This window comes from Delphinapterus leucas, chromosome 17 (genome assembly GCF_059928025.1).
Source record: "Delphinapterus leucas isolate spDelLeu-1000000601 "Yukka" chromosome 17, BTC_Dleu_Yukka2, whole genome shotgun sequence".
Taxonomy (NCBI): domain Eukaryota; kingdom Metazoa; phylum Chordata; class Mammalia; order Artiodactyla; family Monodontidae; genus Delphinapterus; species Delphinapterus leucas.
Window position 1 is genome coordinate 18,557,402 of NC_143145.1, and position 18,642 is coordinate 18,576,043.

General features: G+C 38.2%; 1 protein-coding gene across 4 annotated transcripts in view; it reads right to left on the bottom strand.

The window, feature by feature from the left end:
* Positions 1-18,642, bottom strand: part of COL14A1 (collagen type XIV alpha 1 chain) — a 230,376-nt gene that overhangs the window by 53,793 nt on the left and 157,941 nt on the right. For all 4 annotated transcript variants that reach the window (XM_089898775.1, XM_089898774.1, XM_089898773.1 and 1 more), the window contains exons 34-39: positions 17,995-18,072; positions 15,193-15,279; positions 7,686-7,739; positions 5,979-6,074; positions 4,751-4,804; positions 4,321-4,374 (exon numbers count right to left, since the gene is read on the bottom strand). In XM_089898775.1, the coding sequence (XP_089754901.1) occupies positions 4,321-4,374; positions 4,751-4,804; positions 5,979-6,074; positions 7,686-7,739; positions 15,193-15,279; positions 17,995-18,072 (423 nt within the window). The remainder of the gene's footprint in view (positions 1-4,320; positions 4,375-4,750; positions 4,805-5,978; positions 6,075-7,685; positions 7,740-15,192; positions 15,280-17,994; positions 18,073-18,642) is intronic.

An 18,642-nucleotide genomic window follows, 5' to 3' on the forward strand; every position in this document is an offset into this window, starting at 1 on the left:
CAGAATTCATATGTAGAACTTTTTAAACAGTATTTCACCTTTTATAGATGAAAAAGGAAGGCTGTGGCTATGGCATGAAGACAGGAGAGGCAGGGAGCAGTAACTTGGGGGGAAGGAAGCATTCCAATTTCAGTTTACTTGGAATTTTAAAACTAACACCCTTGGTACAAAGGAGGAATTACTACTTTCCAGATGCCATACCATATATATCTCCTGGTCATTTTTATTTCTTGTCTCTCTGACTTTTTATAAAACCATAGTAAGAATTGGAAAATAAAAATAATTTTAAAAGTTTCTATTTGGAATGCTTGACAGAAAGTTGGTGGTCTTGGATATGAGTGAGCCTCAGAACTAGAAAAGAGGTAGTTTTTCCTTTCCTTTTCAGTTCTTTCTTTCACTGCTTATACTTATCATCCATGTCTTGCCCGTTTTTCCTGGTTTCTCTAAGGACCACCTGGGTGTCTAGGGTGGGGCATGAGAGATCCACCCTACATCAGAGGAACCCAAAGATCACAGGGTGGACCCTGGGGTCAGAGACACCAAGAAAAGAAGAGGAAGGAGGCAAAAAGGGAGATGGCAAGATTACAGTGGAAAAGAAAGATGAGACAAGGATGCTGTTGGCTTCAATGACTCAGAATGAAAACTGATGCCTGAATACATCTGGCTGTTAACTCTGCACTTGCACTGTTGCTTTATATGGTGTGGTGCTGCATTGTGCTCTACTGGCTTCCCAGCAAGAGGCTGAGACTGGTTCAGTGAAGAAGTCCAACTTTTGCTGGACTTGCTTATAGCCTGAGGCCCAGGATTGCCTCTACAAGTCAAAGATTCCCCTTGGGAAAAGCCAGAATAAGCTAGAAACATTAGAAAACATGTTTCCTGTTTAAAGAGGAGATGCTTAATCTTTTTTTTAGTCTCTGCTAAACTCTCCTTCCTTGTAGACTAAATGAATAAGTGACATTGGCACTGGCTCTGGGTAAGGGATGCTAACCTTTCCCTAAGCTAATAGTCAAGGTGATGGTTCTAGCTTTGGGCTATGAATTCTTAACAGTCTATAAGAAAAGACAATGATTAAAGAGAAAGAATGACCAGTAAGGAATAGCCCCTCACTCCTACAGCACACCTCACTCACCTACTCTCTGCAACTCTCCAAGGAGCTAGAAGCACTGATTGGACATCACCATGCATATTTATCCCAGCTTCCTCCTTCTTTGCCTTGAGTGGTCTTTACTCACTCAAGATCAGAGGAAATGAGGCACAGTAATGGGAAGTAATTTCAGGGCTTCGAGTAAAGAAAAGACAAAATAACCTTGTCTTCCTGATTCCCCAGACAGTTTTCTGGAATTAGTTTCTCAGGCATTTCAGCAGTAAGTTTCATCATCCAGTGTGTTTGCTCTCAGTCTGTTCTATGCCATGGTTGTTACTGTCATTATTATTACTTATAATTTATTATGATTATTACTACTACTATTATTATTTCCTTTCTGAATGCAACTTTGCCTTTTAGGATAGCCTAAGGCAGAGCAGGAATAATCTTAAGTGTCTGTCCTTTGCTCTCTTTCAGCAACACCCTCCCCCACAGCCTAACCAGAAAGAAGGAGCTCCACGTCTGAGATCTGTTCCTACCACTATGAAAGTTGGTCCTGGACCTCCAACTGTACAATCCTGCTAAATAACTATCTAATTGTTTTAGACCCTTTACTTTCATTAAGACCCCAGATACTTGACTAAACAGATCAGAGCCTCCTAAATAACTCTGTTTTCACCCATCTTTCCTCCCAGCTTGACTGTTTCCGATGAAGACCCATTGGTTTTCCTGGCCCCAGGGAAGAGTCATGGTCTTGATTCCACTTCCTCCTTCTATTTCTTTCTGGTAGATGATGTACAAATTGCCTCCTTTAGTTATTGAAAGTCTCTCCTGTTCTGGATATTTTCCTTCTGGAGGTAGTAATGAACAACTCTCTCTAGGCTGAGCATAGAACATGGCACATAGTATGTACTCAATTAAGATATGTGCTCAACTAATATCTTATTAAATAAGATGCTAAGATATTGAAAAAATATTGGGTTGGCCAAAAAGTTCATTCCCGAACAAAATTTTGGCCAACCCAATATATAAGTGGTCCCTTCCTCAAGCAGGGCAGTCCCTTCCTCACGCTACACAATTCTAGGAGGCACCACTATATTTTATTCTGTGTTTTCGGCACACCCTCAAGTTGTACTCTGGAATAGGATTGCCCTCAATATCTTTTCTAAAGCAATTGTCACAGGATTTGCACAATCTTTTTTTTAACATGGCCCTATAAAGAAAGAGTATCCTCTGGAAACCAGTTTTAAAAAGCAATTCCATTCCCATCCAAGAATTTTTCAAAATAGGAATTAGAGACACTTGAAAGTTTTACCTCCAGATTGAGCAAGAGAGGGAAATAAAATCCATGTACATATATATTAACACTTTATTACACTCTAAGACTTTTTATCCTATAGAATAAAACATGTTTGGAAGAATGGCAAAATATTTATAAAAAGTCTGCATTGGTATATTGGTTTTAAAAAAATTCCAAACCCAAACGATCTAGACACTAATCCAATATGTTTGATTTGGGAGTTCCTTGCCAAGACTAGCCTCTACGCATGGATAAATTAAGTAAATTCACTGAACCAAATCTTTAGAATTGCTGTTTTCAGAGCTTCAGGAGTCATGAAGGAATCTAGGTGTGTAACCACACAGGATTTTAGCCTAAGCCCTTTGCCAAAACATATAAATACTTTTAGACACTCCTTCCACATGTACAAGAAACCTACATAAATCTAACTTTTAGAGAATGCCTCTTTTAGATACCTTCACCTGGACGTGCTTTACAAACTAATTCCATTTGATAGATAGAGACTAAACTGAGATTTTAAGCAAATGAAAGTTGGATGTGAAACCAAAAAAAAAAAAAACAACCCAACATGGAAGGAATTTAAATTCACACACCTACACTCCTATAGAAAAAATGATTTCCTTATTCTTGAGCAGTATAGCTAAAGGCAGCCTTGTGAGTAGAGAAGTGACACGTGTCTTCCAGCCAATCGTTTGCTAACCTAGTGGGTTAGTTGTCCCCAGAAATACCAGGGAATGTCACCAAATGTGTTGTCCTTTACTGGGTTGGATCTAAGTGGTGGACACTATATATAATTCAGTCTTGAGAGAAACTGTGCAGCTGCCCACATGTCTACATCAGTGTCCTTTTAAGGAAGACCAGCCTCTCTCCCTTGCTGAACATGTAATGACTTCCTATTGCCTTCCTGTTAAAGCTCAAAATCCTTGGTCTGAAAAAAAGATAGCTGTTGTGAGTTTGTGTTTACCACTTCAGTTTCATCTCTTGACAATCCCTCCACACCTGTGTGCACACACGTGTACACTCGTGCACGTATACACACACACACACACACACACACACTGCAGTCTAATCTCCAGCCATACGGAACTAGGTTCAGAAATGGAAATGCCCCACCTTCTCTTCAACTCCACTCCTTTATATGCCATATATGCTGTCCTCTCTACTTGCAATAGCTTTCCTTTCCTCATGTATCTGGCTAATTTCTGTCTCTCAGTTGAAATCCAGTCTGTATGGTGCCCCCTCTGGGAAGCTTTCCCTCACCCTCCAAGTCTGGCTTAGTTATCTATTCTTTGTGCTCCCACAGGGCTCTGTCAACACTCCCATTATAGCATATGTTTCTTATTTGGTTCTATTTCCCCCCAAAAGCTATAAACTCTTTGAGGACAAGAACCTCAACCCTGGCTCAGTGAAGACATGTTGACTAAACAAACTCTAGCTGTTAACTCGTCCCTCAACCATCCTTATACTTTCTTTTATTGCTGTCCACTTGAACAGGAATTGATAATGGATGCATATTAAATAAATGGAGAATATTACAGAGAGTCATAATTACTAAATTCCAATTCATATGATTCTTGATTTCCTTTAGGTTTGCTCCTTGAGAATTTGAAACAACTGGAAAATCTGTTAGACCAACGCACGCTATTCAGTGTAAACTATATTCAGGTTACGGGAACATTCAGAAAGAGGTGTGGTTAATTTGGGAAGGTTTGATGAAAGTTTCTAGATTTTGAGGTAAGTTATAGACATGGAAGAATACCAGTTAAGGGAAACAGATGCAGGATTGGTAGAATGCAGATAGATGGGAGGAAAAAATAAAGAAAAAAAAAAACAAAAAAACACCTGGTTTGCCTTCCTTGCACAGAACTTGCCAACAGCAAGAGTGACTTGGTGAGAAATCTACCGTGCTAACGAGCAACCTCGGGCAAGTCCTTACCCTTTGGCCTGGTGAGCCATCACGTCCTGGTGAACCAACACCTCCTGGGATGCCCTAGATACAGCAAGGACAGGAAAATGGCAGAGTTATCAAGTTATCGAAACCAACTACCCTCTCACCCGGCTTCCCTGAAATAAATCAAGGCCTCCAAACAAACCTGATAGCATAAAGGTGAGGCCTTCTTGACTGAGCATTCAGAACCCAGAAGTTATTCACAAGAAGGAAAAGAAGTGTCCCCCACCAGGGCTCACCCAGGGGAGCATCAGTAGGACCTAAGAGGGGGCTGAAGTAAACGAATACACGCTAATGGTCCTTAGTGTAGAAACCACTCATTGCCAAGATCACAACTGACTTCAGAAGCTACAGTCTTCTTTCTTCTTGGCAAAGCTCTAGAGCTGAGAGCAACGGAATAAAAAAATAAAAGTAATACCTGTGGGCCAGGAAGTCCAGTCGCTCCTTTCTCTCCTTTTTCGCCTGGCATTCCCTGAACAACCAAAAGGACATGGGGTTAAGTTCACATAGGTAAATAGGTAAATTCTCAGTCTTTTCTTTTTCTCCACCGACTCTTTTAACATTTCCAACATTAAATTGCTTTCACACTAACATCCAAATACAGTGTATTTCACTTTTCACATAAGCTACACCACCTAGGTAAGCATGCCTACAGACCAGAACGTTTATATAGCAGAATAGTTTTAACACAGTGTATACAGTCTGATATGGCTAAGCTCATACTGTAAATATGTGAGGGGAGTTGAATATTTCAGTATTATTTATAGTTTAGATTTTAAAGCTTATATCTCTATATATTTTTGTTTTGTTTTGGCTAGAAATTTATAAGAATGGAAAAGCAAACACAGTACCTGACAAGTAGCAGGACCTCAACAAATAGTTAGTAGCAGTAATAGTGGTAGTAATTATACAAACTGGCATGTTAATGCTTTCTAAGATGTGAAAATAACTCTGGAAAAGACTTCTTAGCTAGGGAGACACAGTCATATGCACAGAAATATTGCTAAAAATGTGCTTAACGGCATCATGCTTCAAATACTAATGACAGAGATTGGTTTTTATTCCTTAAATCTAGATCCATCTAGTAAGATCACTGAAAATCAGTGAGTGGGATTGAATTTGTTTTCATTGGTACAAACAACTTATACAAAGAAATGTGGCTGTAGAGAGTATACTGTCTATAATCTAAAACTCAGAGCGCCACACTTTGAGGCCTGTTGAGATAAAGATCATAATTAAATGGCTTTCATGAAGCTATTTCCACAATTACTACAAATGCAAAATGAATAACTTAAATTTGTATAACATGTGTCACTTTCTAGATTTTATCATACCCCCTAAGGACTTAGTCAAACAAGAAAAAGGGCCATACATGTCAAGCCCTGCTTTCTTTTCTATAGACAAATTATCTGTGGATATACCTACTCCCTAGGCACATATCTGTTTGTAAAAGACCCCCTTCATTGAACAAAAAATTGGCTAATGAATGAAGTCTCAATTATTACTTTCATTTCTCAGTTCTTATTTTTAGGGGTTGGAAGAGGCTGAGGATCATTATCAAGGCACAGAAGACAAAAGTTCATTCTATATAACTCATGGAGAAGTAATAACAATAAAACCCATCTGAATGTTTACACACAACTCACAGGCATTCCTTGAATGGACAGACCACTTGGTCCTTGCGGTCCAGGAGGACCCTGAGGTCCCGGAGGGCCTGTTTCACCCCGAGGGCCATCTGGTCCCTGGAAGGCAAGAAGTCATCCCAAAGGTAAGTTAAACCCTCTGGTACCCAGAAATATCTGCTACCCAGATATTTCTACTTACGGCGTTTATAATTTATTTCATTAACTAATTTTTCCTAAGACATAAAACACTCATAGGATAACAAGACACCAAGCCTCAGATGATCCACCTCCCAGGCAAAGTGTCATCGGTAAACCAGAAGAGTAAACACAGAGCAGTTGCTGCAACTTCATTTATTTATCTTTGTTTACATAAATAGGAACATTGTGCCAATTATGTGAGTAACTAGACACCCACACTCCACAACAAACCCAAAAGATATAAGTGATACAAGACTACCCTCTTGGTTTGTGATGGTTCACACCATCCAGCCGAACTATAGTCTCTCCCCCTTCACTACTGTGAACTATCTATCTCTGGGGCACTCGTCTGCGTTTACTGAAGACATTGCCTCCCTTGTAGTGTATGAGATGGAGCCAAGACATCAAGTATCTGCCTGAGAAAATGTGTCACAATCTCAAAAAATAAAACAAAAAAAGAAGATATCTTATGGTCTGAGTTTTGAGCTGCATAGTACCTGATTAATTATCTTCAGCCTTCTTTCACTGACTTCTCCCCTGTAAGCCTGCCCCCACCCTCCGCATTCGCTCTTACCTTGCTCTACTTGTTTCCAATTTTCTAGTAAAACAACATTGCAATGTTCTCTTCTCCATGAATAAATACTATGCAAATTTAATAAGTCACCATACTGAAGCAGTAAGTCAAGCAAGATGGTTGGAGCGATGATTCGGAGCAACATGGTGAAAATGAGATAGTAAATTATAAAGGGCCTTGAATGTCATGCTAAGGAGGGTGAATTGTATTCTCAAAGCAATCACACATGACTGCAGGTTTTAAGAGTATGATGTGATCCAGTATAACTTTAAAGAAATGAATCTGGGGGCAGATGTGAAGAACCAATCAAAAAATCAAGCCACTGGAGCCAGAAGAACAATTAGAAGATTTGCCAAAAGCCAGGTACGGGATGATGGGGCCTGAACTCAATTAGTGGCTGGGCTTCTGCCATCCCTTAGGGCATCTTCATGCAAAGTAGAAAAATGTGTGCCTTGACATGGATTGGCACCAACTTGGTCCTCTTAGTTGGTGCCTTTGTACAGTGTACAACCTGAACCACCACATTTGGTGGCCTTGGGCAGTGAGAATGGAAAATAGAGCTGTGTGTTAGATTATACAGTACATGGTGGGAGGGGAGAAGGAGGAGGCTAAAACCTAAGAAATTACCTGGAGGGCTGCTGCCTAGTTGTGATTCAGTGCTCCCTCGATACATCTTTTTTGCAGATAGAGGAAAAGAAGACTATATATGAGCAAGAACTGACTAAGCAACTAAACCACTTGGAACACTGACACTATTTCTGACCCAGAAACCTTTCTTTTCACTTAAGTTACTAAATTTTTTTTTGATGAAAAAACACAAGCTTTTAAGAACAAGGGAAAAGGCTTCAACACAACTTTCATAAAAACATAAGGAGCTTTAAACTGCGAAGGGTGAATATTACTTAACTCCAAAATTATATTATGGCTAGTGATGTGAGAGGGAGAAAGAACGTTACCTTTGGGCCCAGGTCACCTTGTTGGCCCTTTGGTCCTCGGAGTCCTGGACCACCCTAGCAAACAGATGTTAAGTATTAGCACAAAGACAAATCTGAAAGCAATATATTTCATTAATTTTACTTAATAATATGGATTATGTAATTCTCATTTTGTATAAAGGCCAACACATTGTGTAACGGTGTATGTGCATCATGATCCTGAACGGGAACTCTGCCCCCCAGATTCACCTTTTCCTCCTGCTCATTACACAATTTGAGCAAACGTTCTATGCAAAATCCCTTTAAATTAAAAAAAAAAAGCTACAGGACCTTTTAATTGAGTGTGTAAGAGTACAGCTATTGATGACGCAAATAATAAAAATATACTGTTAATCTAAAATTATGCATGTCCTATACCAAGACTTTGAGATTAAATTATTTAATTAAATTGTAAAAAGCATATAAAACAGTAACAATTTAATTTTCTTTATTTATACCATAAAAAGCTAATTACATTAGTGTTTCTGAAACTTCAGGTATTTGCATTTTCCCCTCAAAATTTTTGTCATATTAATGCACTGCCTGTACTATTATTTAATAGCATTTTCTTTATATACATACATACATATGTACATACATAATAAATATGTATATATGTGTATATGTGTATATGCATTCTTTGTAAACATATGCTTTGTATATGTGTACATACATATATGCAAATATACTCTGAATATTTTTTAATTGACTCATATTTCACTTAAATCTATTTTGAAAGCAAATATTATGTACTATAGTAGATGGAAAAACATATATATACTTAAGTATATAAGTATTATATAATACTTAGTAAGTATATAAGTATTCTTATATACTTACTAAGAATGTAAGATAAACCTAAAAATATGCTATAAATAATGTTGGTAAATTTAGCTAGATTTTGTTCCTAGTGAAGTCTGTGAGCAATCGGTTTGCTCTTTGTTAAAAAGGGGCATGGGTAAGTATTAGAAGGGTCATATGGGCACCAGTCTGAGAATATTGCTTTCACGTGAGCAGAAGGATGAAAAGATCGTTGAAAATGGAATAGCTTTCTCACTATGTGAGTCCAGTTGATTTCCTGCTATGTCCATGACTACTGAAAATCATTTTGTGTACCATCAGCAAAACACTTGCATCACTTGGGAAAAGACTGGATCAGGTGATAGTTAAGGCTTCTTCCAGTTTAGCAATTAAATTCACTCCCCCGCCCCCATCAACATTAGCTGGTTGCTTACCTTCCAGACTTTTAAAAAACAATTAAAAAATTGTGTTTTATGTATGTGTATCTATAGAAAATATTACCTATTATTAGTGTTTTTGTGGTATTCTTTGATATATATAGATTGCATATGTGATATAACACTTTACATATATTTTTGAGTTAATATGTTTTTCCATAACATGACTAACTTATTCTAAATGAGTTGCATAGTTATCTGTACAATGGATAGTTTGTTTAACCATTCTTTCGTTATTGGAAATGGAGGAGTTTTGCCCCCAATTTGTTGCTGTCTAAACGATACTACAATTAACATCCTTATACATGCCCTGAGTACAAACTTTAAGATTTAAGTACAAATGTTAATATTTAACATATCGTCAAGTAGAATTTTCAATGAAATTTAATGGATAGGCAGATATATTGCCAAATTGTGCTCCAAAAAAACTGTGCCAATTTATTCATCTGCTAGGAGTTTGAGGGTCTCTGCTTCTCTAAACCTTATTAGCACTTGATATTGTTAAACTTTGCATTTTTATGAACCTGACTCGTAAAAACAATACCTTACTCCTATTTTAATTTTTATTTCCCTTAAAACTACTGTGATTGAGCATCTTTTCATAACATTTGTCCATTTACATTTTATTTCAATACAACTAACAATTTATATAATTCACCCAGTTTTCTATTGGGTTACAAGTCTTTTTCTCTTTAATGTACAGAATTCTTCATATATTTGGATGCTACATCTTTAACTGTTAATAGATGATGCAAATGTTTTTCCCAACTGTGGCAGACACTGTTGGTTGACTATCAAAGAGTCTTTTCTGACTGCTTTCATTTTTCCAGCTATAAAGACAGAGATTTGCTTGCTCAGCCTCCTTTGAAACCAGGAATGGTCATGTTAACTGGTTTGCGCCAATTTGATCAAGAAGCCACAAGCCTAAGGAAAGCATATTTGGAAACTGGAACAAGCTTGGGTCTTGATAAAGTTGCTGAGCAGCCATATTTGCTTGGGATCATCTACCTTTAAGTCTTTTGTTGAGCAAACGATAAATGTCCAAATGCCCCAATGATTTACACCACTGTGTTAGTCAAATTTTGTTTCTTGCAACAAGCCCAATGCATCCCAATTAACATACCCATTCTGGCACACCTCTTTAATTTTGTTTGCTCATCTTAAATGATTGTTTTTTTTGTTTTGTTTTTTGTTTTGTTTTTTTTTGCGGTATGCGGGCCTCTCCCTGTTGTGCGGCCATGGCTCACAGGCCCAGCCGCTCCGCGCGCATGTGGGATCCTCCCGGACCGGGGCACGAACCCGCGTGCCCTGCATCGGCAGGCAGACTCTCAACCACTGCGCCACCAGGGAAGCCCCAAATGATTGGTTTTTAACTGAAGGTTTTGTCCAAATGTGGCAATTTGGCTCACAGATATCCGTACACGATGTACCATGTCTATAAATCCAGGAACCTTTTTATACTTCTTATTTTCCACCTTACCCCTAAACCTTATCATGGAGTAGATGACAAGAATTCAACAAATGTTTGTGGATATAAACTTCTATCCTTTTAATAAGAAAGGGTTAGTCTAGGCAAAAGAAATATGGTTCTTTCACCCATGGCTTTTCTAGAGTTTTATTGGCACGTAATATCACTGTGTAAATTCTTGAGTGAGAAAATAATCACGACTATGTTAAATCATCAGACGGGGTTTATTGCATATTGTTTGGGATACTATTTCTTCAATGGTTTATTATACTTTAAATATTTGAAAATGTCAGTAGCTTTTCTGTTTTACCTCTCTTTCTCTCCAAGTCAGAACTCAACCCTTCTCTTTCACTTCTCTGCTGCTTTTTTTCTCATTATGAAGTTTGACTCTTAGGTCATATGTAAATATTTTGTAACTTGTTCCAGCAGCACTGCAGATGAAAAAACTTGATAACCCTCCAGCTAAAAAAGCTTATTAATGCTACTTAAAATAAAATAAACATTATTCTAATTAAGAGAACTGAAACCTTAAATACCAGGAATGAAGAAGAAACAAAACACCAGAGCAGCAGGCACATACACTGAGGCTGCCTTGGGGGAGGAAGGGGAAGATGCTTGTGGGTTTGCTGGAAAATGTGTATTTTATAGCCCACACAAGGCAATGAAATGTGAACTGGGACCTATGAGAAGTGGAGGAAGCATAGAATATGAAACATCCTTTAAAGCTGAGGAACTTGAAAGGCTGTCCTCTGAATGAGCTAGAACAACAACAAAAAGTCTCAGTAGCAGGTGGAGGATCAAGATGTTTTTTCCACTTTAGCTATGGGAGGGGTAGTAAATGTCTCCACTAAGAAATATTACCCAGGGGCTTCCCTGGTGGCGCAGTGGTTGAGAGTCCACCTGCCGATGCAGAGGACGCGGGTTCGTGCCCTAGTCCGGGAAGATCCCACATGCCGCGGAGCGGCTGGGCCCGTGAGCCATGGCTGCTGAGCCTGCGCGTCTGGAGCCTGTGCTCCGCAACGGGAGAGGTCACAACAGTGAGAGGCCCGCGCACCGCAAAAAATATATATATATATATATATTACCCAGAAACTGATGCTCATACAATCTAGGGACGAGAATTTACACTGCCTTTGAGAGTCAAATAAAACCCCAAAGTCAAACTTTTAAGGTGGTTTTCAGCTGGTCGTACACCTAGGAGCTCACCAGAAGCAGACACATATATTCTTTCGAAAAATACAGATCAATCTCGGGCTCAAAAGATTCCCAGAGATAAAATTTCGAGTAATGCAAACACAAATATACACCCCCCAAAAAATCACAAGGTACATGTGGAAACAAGATAGCACAAGTAAAATCAGCAACAAAACAAATGCAGCATCAGAGCCACATACATTACAGGTACTGAAATTATCAGATAAATAATGTAAACCATATTGAATATATTTAAAGAAAAAATTGTTTTGGAAGTGTTACAAAAATAGAAGAGACTATACAAATGACCAAAAGGTTTGAAAAGGGTTATATACATATTGTTTGTAAGAGTTATACACACACACACACACACATATATGCACACAATTAGAAAGCAAAAATTGAGATGACAGATATAGGAATATAAACCTAAATAGGTTAATTATTACAAACAATAGAATGGACTAAACTTTAAAAATGTTGTAAAACCAGATTAAAAACAAAATCCTGGCATATGCTATTTAAAGGGACGCATCTTAAATATAAAGACATAGAAAGCTTGAAATTAAAAGGATGAAGCAAACATATACCAGGAAAATAATCCAAAAGAGAAATGTTGACATAGCAAGTCACTAGAAAGATAATTGTTGTAAATTTTTTTGTACCTTATAACACAATATCAGGATATTATAATACACGTTTACAAACAACTTGACAAAGGTGGGGAAGATTTTAAACAACTATCTTAGTAATTGAAAGATAAAGAATTAAGGCAGGTAAAGAAGATTCTAAGAACACAATTTACAACTTGATTCGCTGAATATTTATATTTAGAATTCTGAACTCCATAATTAGAGAACAAACATTCTGCTAAAGCATACATGCAACATCTGTAAAACCTGACAAAAAGGACACAGAGCGAATGTTATAGAATCAACAAATGTCAAAGAACGGGTACTCTACAGACTGTCTTCCATGATAAAGTACAATAAATGAATACATCAATAAGAAAAAGGTAAAAATTGCACACATGATTGGAAATTTTAAAAGACACTTCTAAGAAATCATGGCTGAAAGAAGGGATGAAGAAAAATATAAAAGACAATAGCTCATGGAAATATTAAATTTGACTACATTAGAATAAAAATTTCTAGACAATATGCCTTGCCACAAACAACAACAAGCAAGTCACAGACCAGGAAAAGATATTTGCAAACCATGTCATTAATAAAGGATTAGTGTCCAAAATACATAAAACCACTGACAAATCAATGAGAAAAAACTGCACAACAAAAACCCAGCAAACTGTATAAATGGGTATTTACACAGGAAGAAATCCAAATGGTTCAGAGACAAATGAAAAACTGCCCCATCTCACTAGCAGGGAGAGAAAGTCCTATTTTAAAGAACAAGGACAGAGTTTTACAGTCATCGTAAGTGAAAGCTCTCACATCTGGCAACATCAGACAGTGCTGGTGAGAGGTAGGGCAACTAGACCTCTCATACAGAGTGTGTGGGAGAGGATATTGGGACCACCACCTTGAAGAGCAATTTGGGGTTTTTTCATGAAGTTGAACATGCACCTTCTTTTTTCTCCAACAAATCTAATTCTAAGTGTTATTGCAAGAGCACTTACTCAAGCCTGCAAAGAGACATACAAAGGACATTCACTGTAATGATACTGTAGTAGGAAAATACTCCACAGTAATGGGTCAATAAACTCTTGTTTATATAGTGGAATTCCTTACAGAAGGTACAACGAATGAACTAAACAATGTGATTAACCTTGTTAATCATAAAGTTCAAAGACATACTTTGGGATGAAAAAAAGCAAGCCACACACAGTCGAAAATAAATCTTTGTTTTCAATTCCCAGATTAAACTAAAGACAACTCCTTACGTCTGATCAATGAGTTATAATGCACAAAATATGTTTATACATATTAGTCTGTGTATTCCTCACAATACCAGTTCAAGAGGTGGGTGCTGTTTATACATGAGGAAATGGAGGTTCACAGTGGCTCCATGACTTACCTAGTCTTATTTAAATTTAATGCTTTCACCATTAACTCCACATTTGCTTCTTTGGGATAAAGAGTCTTTTGTTAAAAAAAAAGTATCAATATTCGGGTCTACGTCCAGAGCTTGAAAGAGTGTTCTATGTGCCAAAGATAAAGGAGAGACTGATGGGATATATTCCAGATACATTCAGCAGGTTCTCTTTCTTTTTGTTCAGTTCGGTAAGTGTGCTACACAAATGAAGACGAACTATGTTGGTGGGGCCGACCTGGAGCAAATGTCCATGCTGCACGCCAGCTGTCAGCGAGGGGTATCTACACATGCGTGCTGACCGCACCGGTTGCCAACAGCAAGCCACATGTAAGCACAGGTCCACCTCAGAACATTCCTCCTGCAAGGTCTGGATTTCACGTGCTCCTGCATCTTCTCCCTGTTTTCTTTGTCTTTCTGCCTTGATATATTTGCCACTTCCTAACCAAAGACCAGCTATATCATACTTATCTTAAAGAAACGCTGATAACCCCAGGTTAGCAGGTTAGACATAAGTATTTAGACTTATTACGAAAGATCTATCACGGTCAATTCAAAGACGCAGAGAGTGCAATTATAGACATTTTATATTTTTAAAAAATATTTTCTTGCCTATTGGGTGTAAGATAGACTCAAGGATATATTGTACAATGCAGGGAATATAGCCAATATTTTATAATAACTGTAAATGGAAAGTAACCTTTAAAATTGTATAAAAATTTTTTTTAAAGACCTATTTGTAGAGATATATAGACAGTTACCAACCTAGGCTAAGAATTTTTAAATGTCTTCTTTGAGTGAAATATGATATAAATTAGCATGATTTTGCAAATTAACATCAACACCAACAATAAAATCCCTTCATTTTGTAGTATTTGACCAAACGAGAAAAGGTTATGTTTACTTTTTACATGTACGTTTGCATGTATGAATCTATATATATATATAATGTTTATAAGAAAAAAATGTGTTCTTTCTCCCTCTCTCTCCTTTCCTCTCTTCCTCTCCCCTTTCCTCTCTTCCTCTCCCCTTTCCTTCCTTTTTCCTTCCTCTCCCGTTTCCCTGTCCCCTTCTTTTCTGTATGAAGTTCCAGTCAGTAATGGAGAGCTTCATGCTCACATAGGATACTTTTCCTAGTGATTTTGAAAAACCTCCCTTCACTATCAATGTTGATATAGAATGGGCAGAGGGGATGTATGCAAATCTTACAGCAACAAGCAGGGGGCCAATGCTGGCAACATTCACACTGAAAATAAGCCACAGGACTTCAAAGGGAAGATTCTGAATAGATAGCACTGTGAGACATAGTGTGGCGCAGCAGTTAAGAGCATCATCTATAGGACTCACGGAGACCTGGATTTGAAGAGCAGCTCCTCCAAGCTGTGTTCTTTAGGCAAGTTACTTGACCTCTCTGTGCTTCAGTTTGCTTGTAGGATTAAGTGAGTAAGTATTTAGCACAGTGATGGGCACAGACATGCAACAAGTGATAGTTATAAATATTATTAAAGAACAATTTAAGTTCAAACTAGGCAATACTTACCGGTGGGCCTGCTGGTCCCAGAGCCCCTTTATTGATTTCAGAACAGGAGCAGGAATGTGGAAGCTCTGGGCAGGTCTCTTCATCCCTCTGAGGAGAAAAAGAAATAGCATAACTATTAACAAGATGGTCTATACAAATGGCTTTATGGACTCAAAGAAAACACTTTAAGACACTTCAAAAAAATTAGTAAGTGAGCATTAGTCTAGAAAGGCAGAGAATATTCTCTTCTGACCACAAGATCTTTTCTTGAAAGAAACAATGAATGGCTCTCTAGATCATCATTATTATCAAAGGATGTTGATAAAACGAGCTTGGGAATCCAGGTGAAGAAAGAAAGGCAGAAGTGGGTGCAAAAAAAATATTCTGGTTACTATTTAATTCAGTTGGAGGAGTAGTACTCTAGGGACTAAAGGTCCTGAACACTTCCTTTGTGTTACAACATTTTTTTCCATTTCAAAGGATAAAAGAAAACTTGTTGGAATGGTCCATCAAAACAACTGCATCTACACTAAAACAAAGACACAAAAGAAAACAAAAACAGTGCTTAAACACATCATCCCTGTAACAATTTTAACTACTGCTCACCTTCTGTGACTGAAAGTAAGAAAACATCACAGCATCAATCTAAAGCTTTGGGATAGGAGGTCATTTCCTCTTGGAGAATTTTGCTGCCAGGTAACACTACAAGATAGATGATGAATACCAGGCTGAATGTATCTGAATGAGTTACTGGAGTGTAAACCAAGACAGAGCACTTGCTAAGGGCTATTGAATGATTTGTGAATGTCACATTTGGAGTAGCAGCTAAAAAGAAGTCTTCCCTGGGATAAGAAACTACAGAACTTTGAAGGGTTCGTCTGTCCCTTTGGATAGAGAGAAAGTGAGCTTCATTTTCTAAGACCTTGGGGAAATGTAACGTTAGAGCTGAATAGAGCACAGATGATAATTAAATTATCAAGATGAAAATAATCTCAGTCTCTGAAATATTCACAACAGAAACCCAAAAATTTTGAGCAAAGAGCCTTTATATGCTTCTCGCTAAATGTTGGACGATAGTTAAAAGTTTCAGCTCATTACAGGATAAAAACCCTGCTAACAAATCTGGCCTGATATCTTGGGCAGCTTGAGTGAAATACAAACTTAAGTATCCTGAAAGATCCCCCCACATTAGGCTGACAGCAGACCTCCTATGACCACCGACTCGGGAATGGTTTCGCCATGGCTGTTGACTGTGTCTCCATCCATGTATTTCTACCACGGGATTTACACATCTTCAGTGATAGAAATTAAAAGGAAAGTTTTGAGAAGGGCTGGGTCCTTCCTAGGAGATGTGGTGATCACATTTTCCATAAGATTCTGAGTGTTTCCCTTTACAGTTTCCAATCCACCTGCCCGTAAGCATAACATCACAGTGTCTCTGATGTAATTCCTCACCACAGTTTAATGGAAACTTATTTTGATGAAAAAATAAGTTATTTCCTTCTTAAACATAGTCACCATGAATTTACTGCCTGCAACAGATGATGTGATCGGTGTAAGGTCTTAAAAAAAGCAAATCTTTAGACTTGATAAAGTCTTCCCCATGCCCATTCTCCCAGTTGAATTCTTAAGATATGATGCCTGTCCAACCATAACAGGGTCAACATTTCAGCTCACTGGTCCTAAAGATCCTTAGTTACGAACAATCTGTCTTTATATATACAGGTACCCCCTCCCTGTGAATTACACTTGGTATTAATAATGATGAAAAGTTTATTTTTCTAGCAGCCTTGCATAGGTTCTATAGATCATGACTATGATTCCCAAACTGTGTGGAAAGATGGCCTGGGGCAGTACAGCAAACTCACAGGGGCACTCTGAGTGTTTAAAAGAATTAAGAGAAACAGCAGTATTTGGCACCCATTGGACTTCATATGAATGACTAGCTCAAGGGAGCTCACAGTTTCAACACTAGATTTTTGATGTCATATATTTGCAAATCTGGTTTTTCAGCAGTAGCTATGAAGGAAAGCAAGTACCATGGGGGAAAATCAATGTGGAAAAAGAAGTGAGAATGGTGATGTCTGATCAGATTCCAAGACATGAGAAATAGTGCATTCTCCACAGGCACACACATCCCATTAGTAAGTAGTTGTGGTTATTTAAAACTAAGTTTGGGCTTCCCTGGTGGCGCAGTGGTTGAGAGTCCGCCTGCCGATGCAGGGGACACGGGTTTGTGCCCCGGTCTGGGAAGATCCCACATGCCGCGGAGCGGCTGGGCCCGTGAGCCATGGCCGCTGAGCCTGCGCGTCCGGAGCCTGTGCTCCGCAACGGGAGAGGCCACAGCAGTGAGAGGCCCGCGTTCCGCAAAAAAAAAAAAAGTTCATCATTTAAAATTTTCGATTTATGTTTATCATTTTTTCATACAGCTACTGAGTTGTTAGGATGTAAAGACTTATGAAGATGTTTGGACCTAATGACCTTATGTATGGAATTGTTAGGTATTTCTTTGGGCTCAGGGGTGCCATGAAAAATATTATTGTGACACCAAAGGCTTCAGTGAACCTGAAATTTGGGAACATGCGGACTCTGTAGAAGGCACTCTGTGGAGCTGTGTCGCTCCCCGCCGCATATGTCAGTGTGTCCTGCTGATTTCAGACACACCTCCTTCTTAATCTCTTTCTAATTTTCATCATCATCATCACAATGAATTATCTGTGACATGAGTTTTGTGAAACAGCATTTCATTTTCAGGGAAAATTAAATGTAACTTTAGAAAACTTCGGTAAAGAACAGACCAAATAACGAAAGAAGAATTCTTACCAGGCCAGGAAGTTCACAGCATTTGTCTTTACTCGCCCATGATGTGGAACAAATAATATCAAACATCTGTAGCTGGAACTTCAATTTAAAAAGAAAATTGTCATTCAATAAAAGATATATAGATACAGTGTGTTTATAATTGTAATGATTTCATAGTATGTATTACATAATAGAACACCAATACATTTATAACATAATATTACAGTAAATAAAAAGTCATTCTAACAATATCAATCTTTGTTCCTCAAACATACAGTGATTTAAGGTTTTTGTCAGTAGTTACTCCATCCACCATCCAAACCCCCTTATTTAGCACAATTCCTCCTTCCGTCTCTACCTAAAAAAGCTTAGTGCCTCTGTTGAAATCCTCCCTGTCCTGTCCATCACAGTTACTCCAAGTGCCTCTGTAATCCCACAATGCTCCATACGTCTTTTATAGCATATGTCCCACCATACAGTACAATTATTTATATTTTCTTCTCCTCAGACTGGGAGGTCATCAAAGAACATAGAACCACTTATTCATCTTTGTGCCCCCTATCATAACATGTGGCATGTAGAGAATTCCCTGGTGGTCCAGTGGTTAGGACTCCATGCTTCCACTGCAGGGGGCATGGGTTCTATCCCTGGTCGGGGAACTAAGATTCC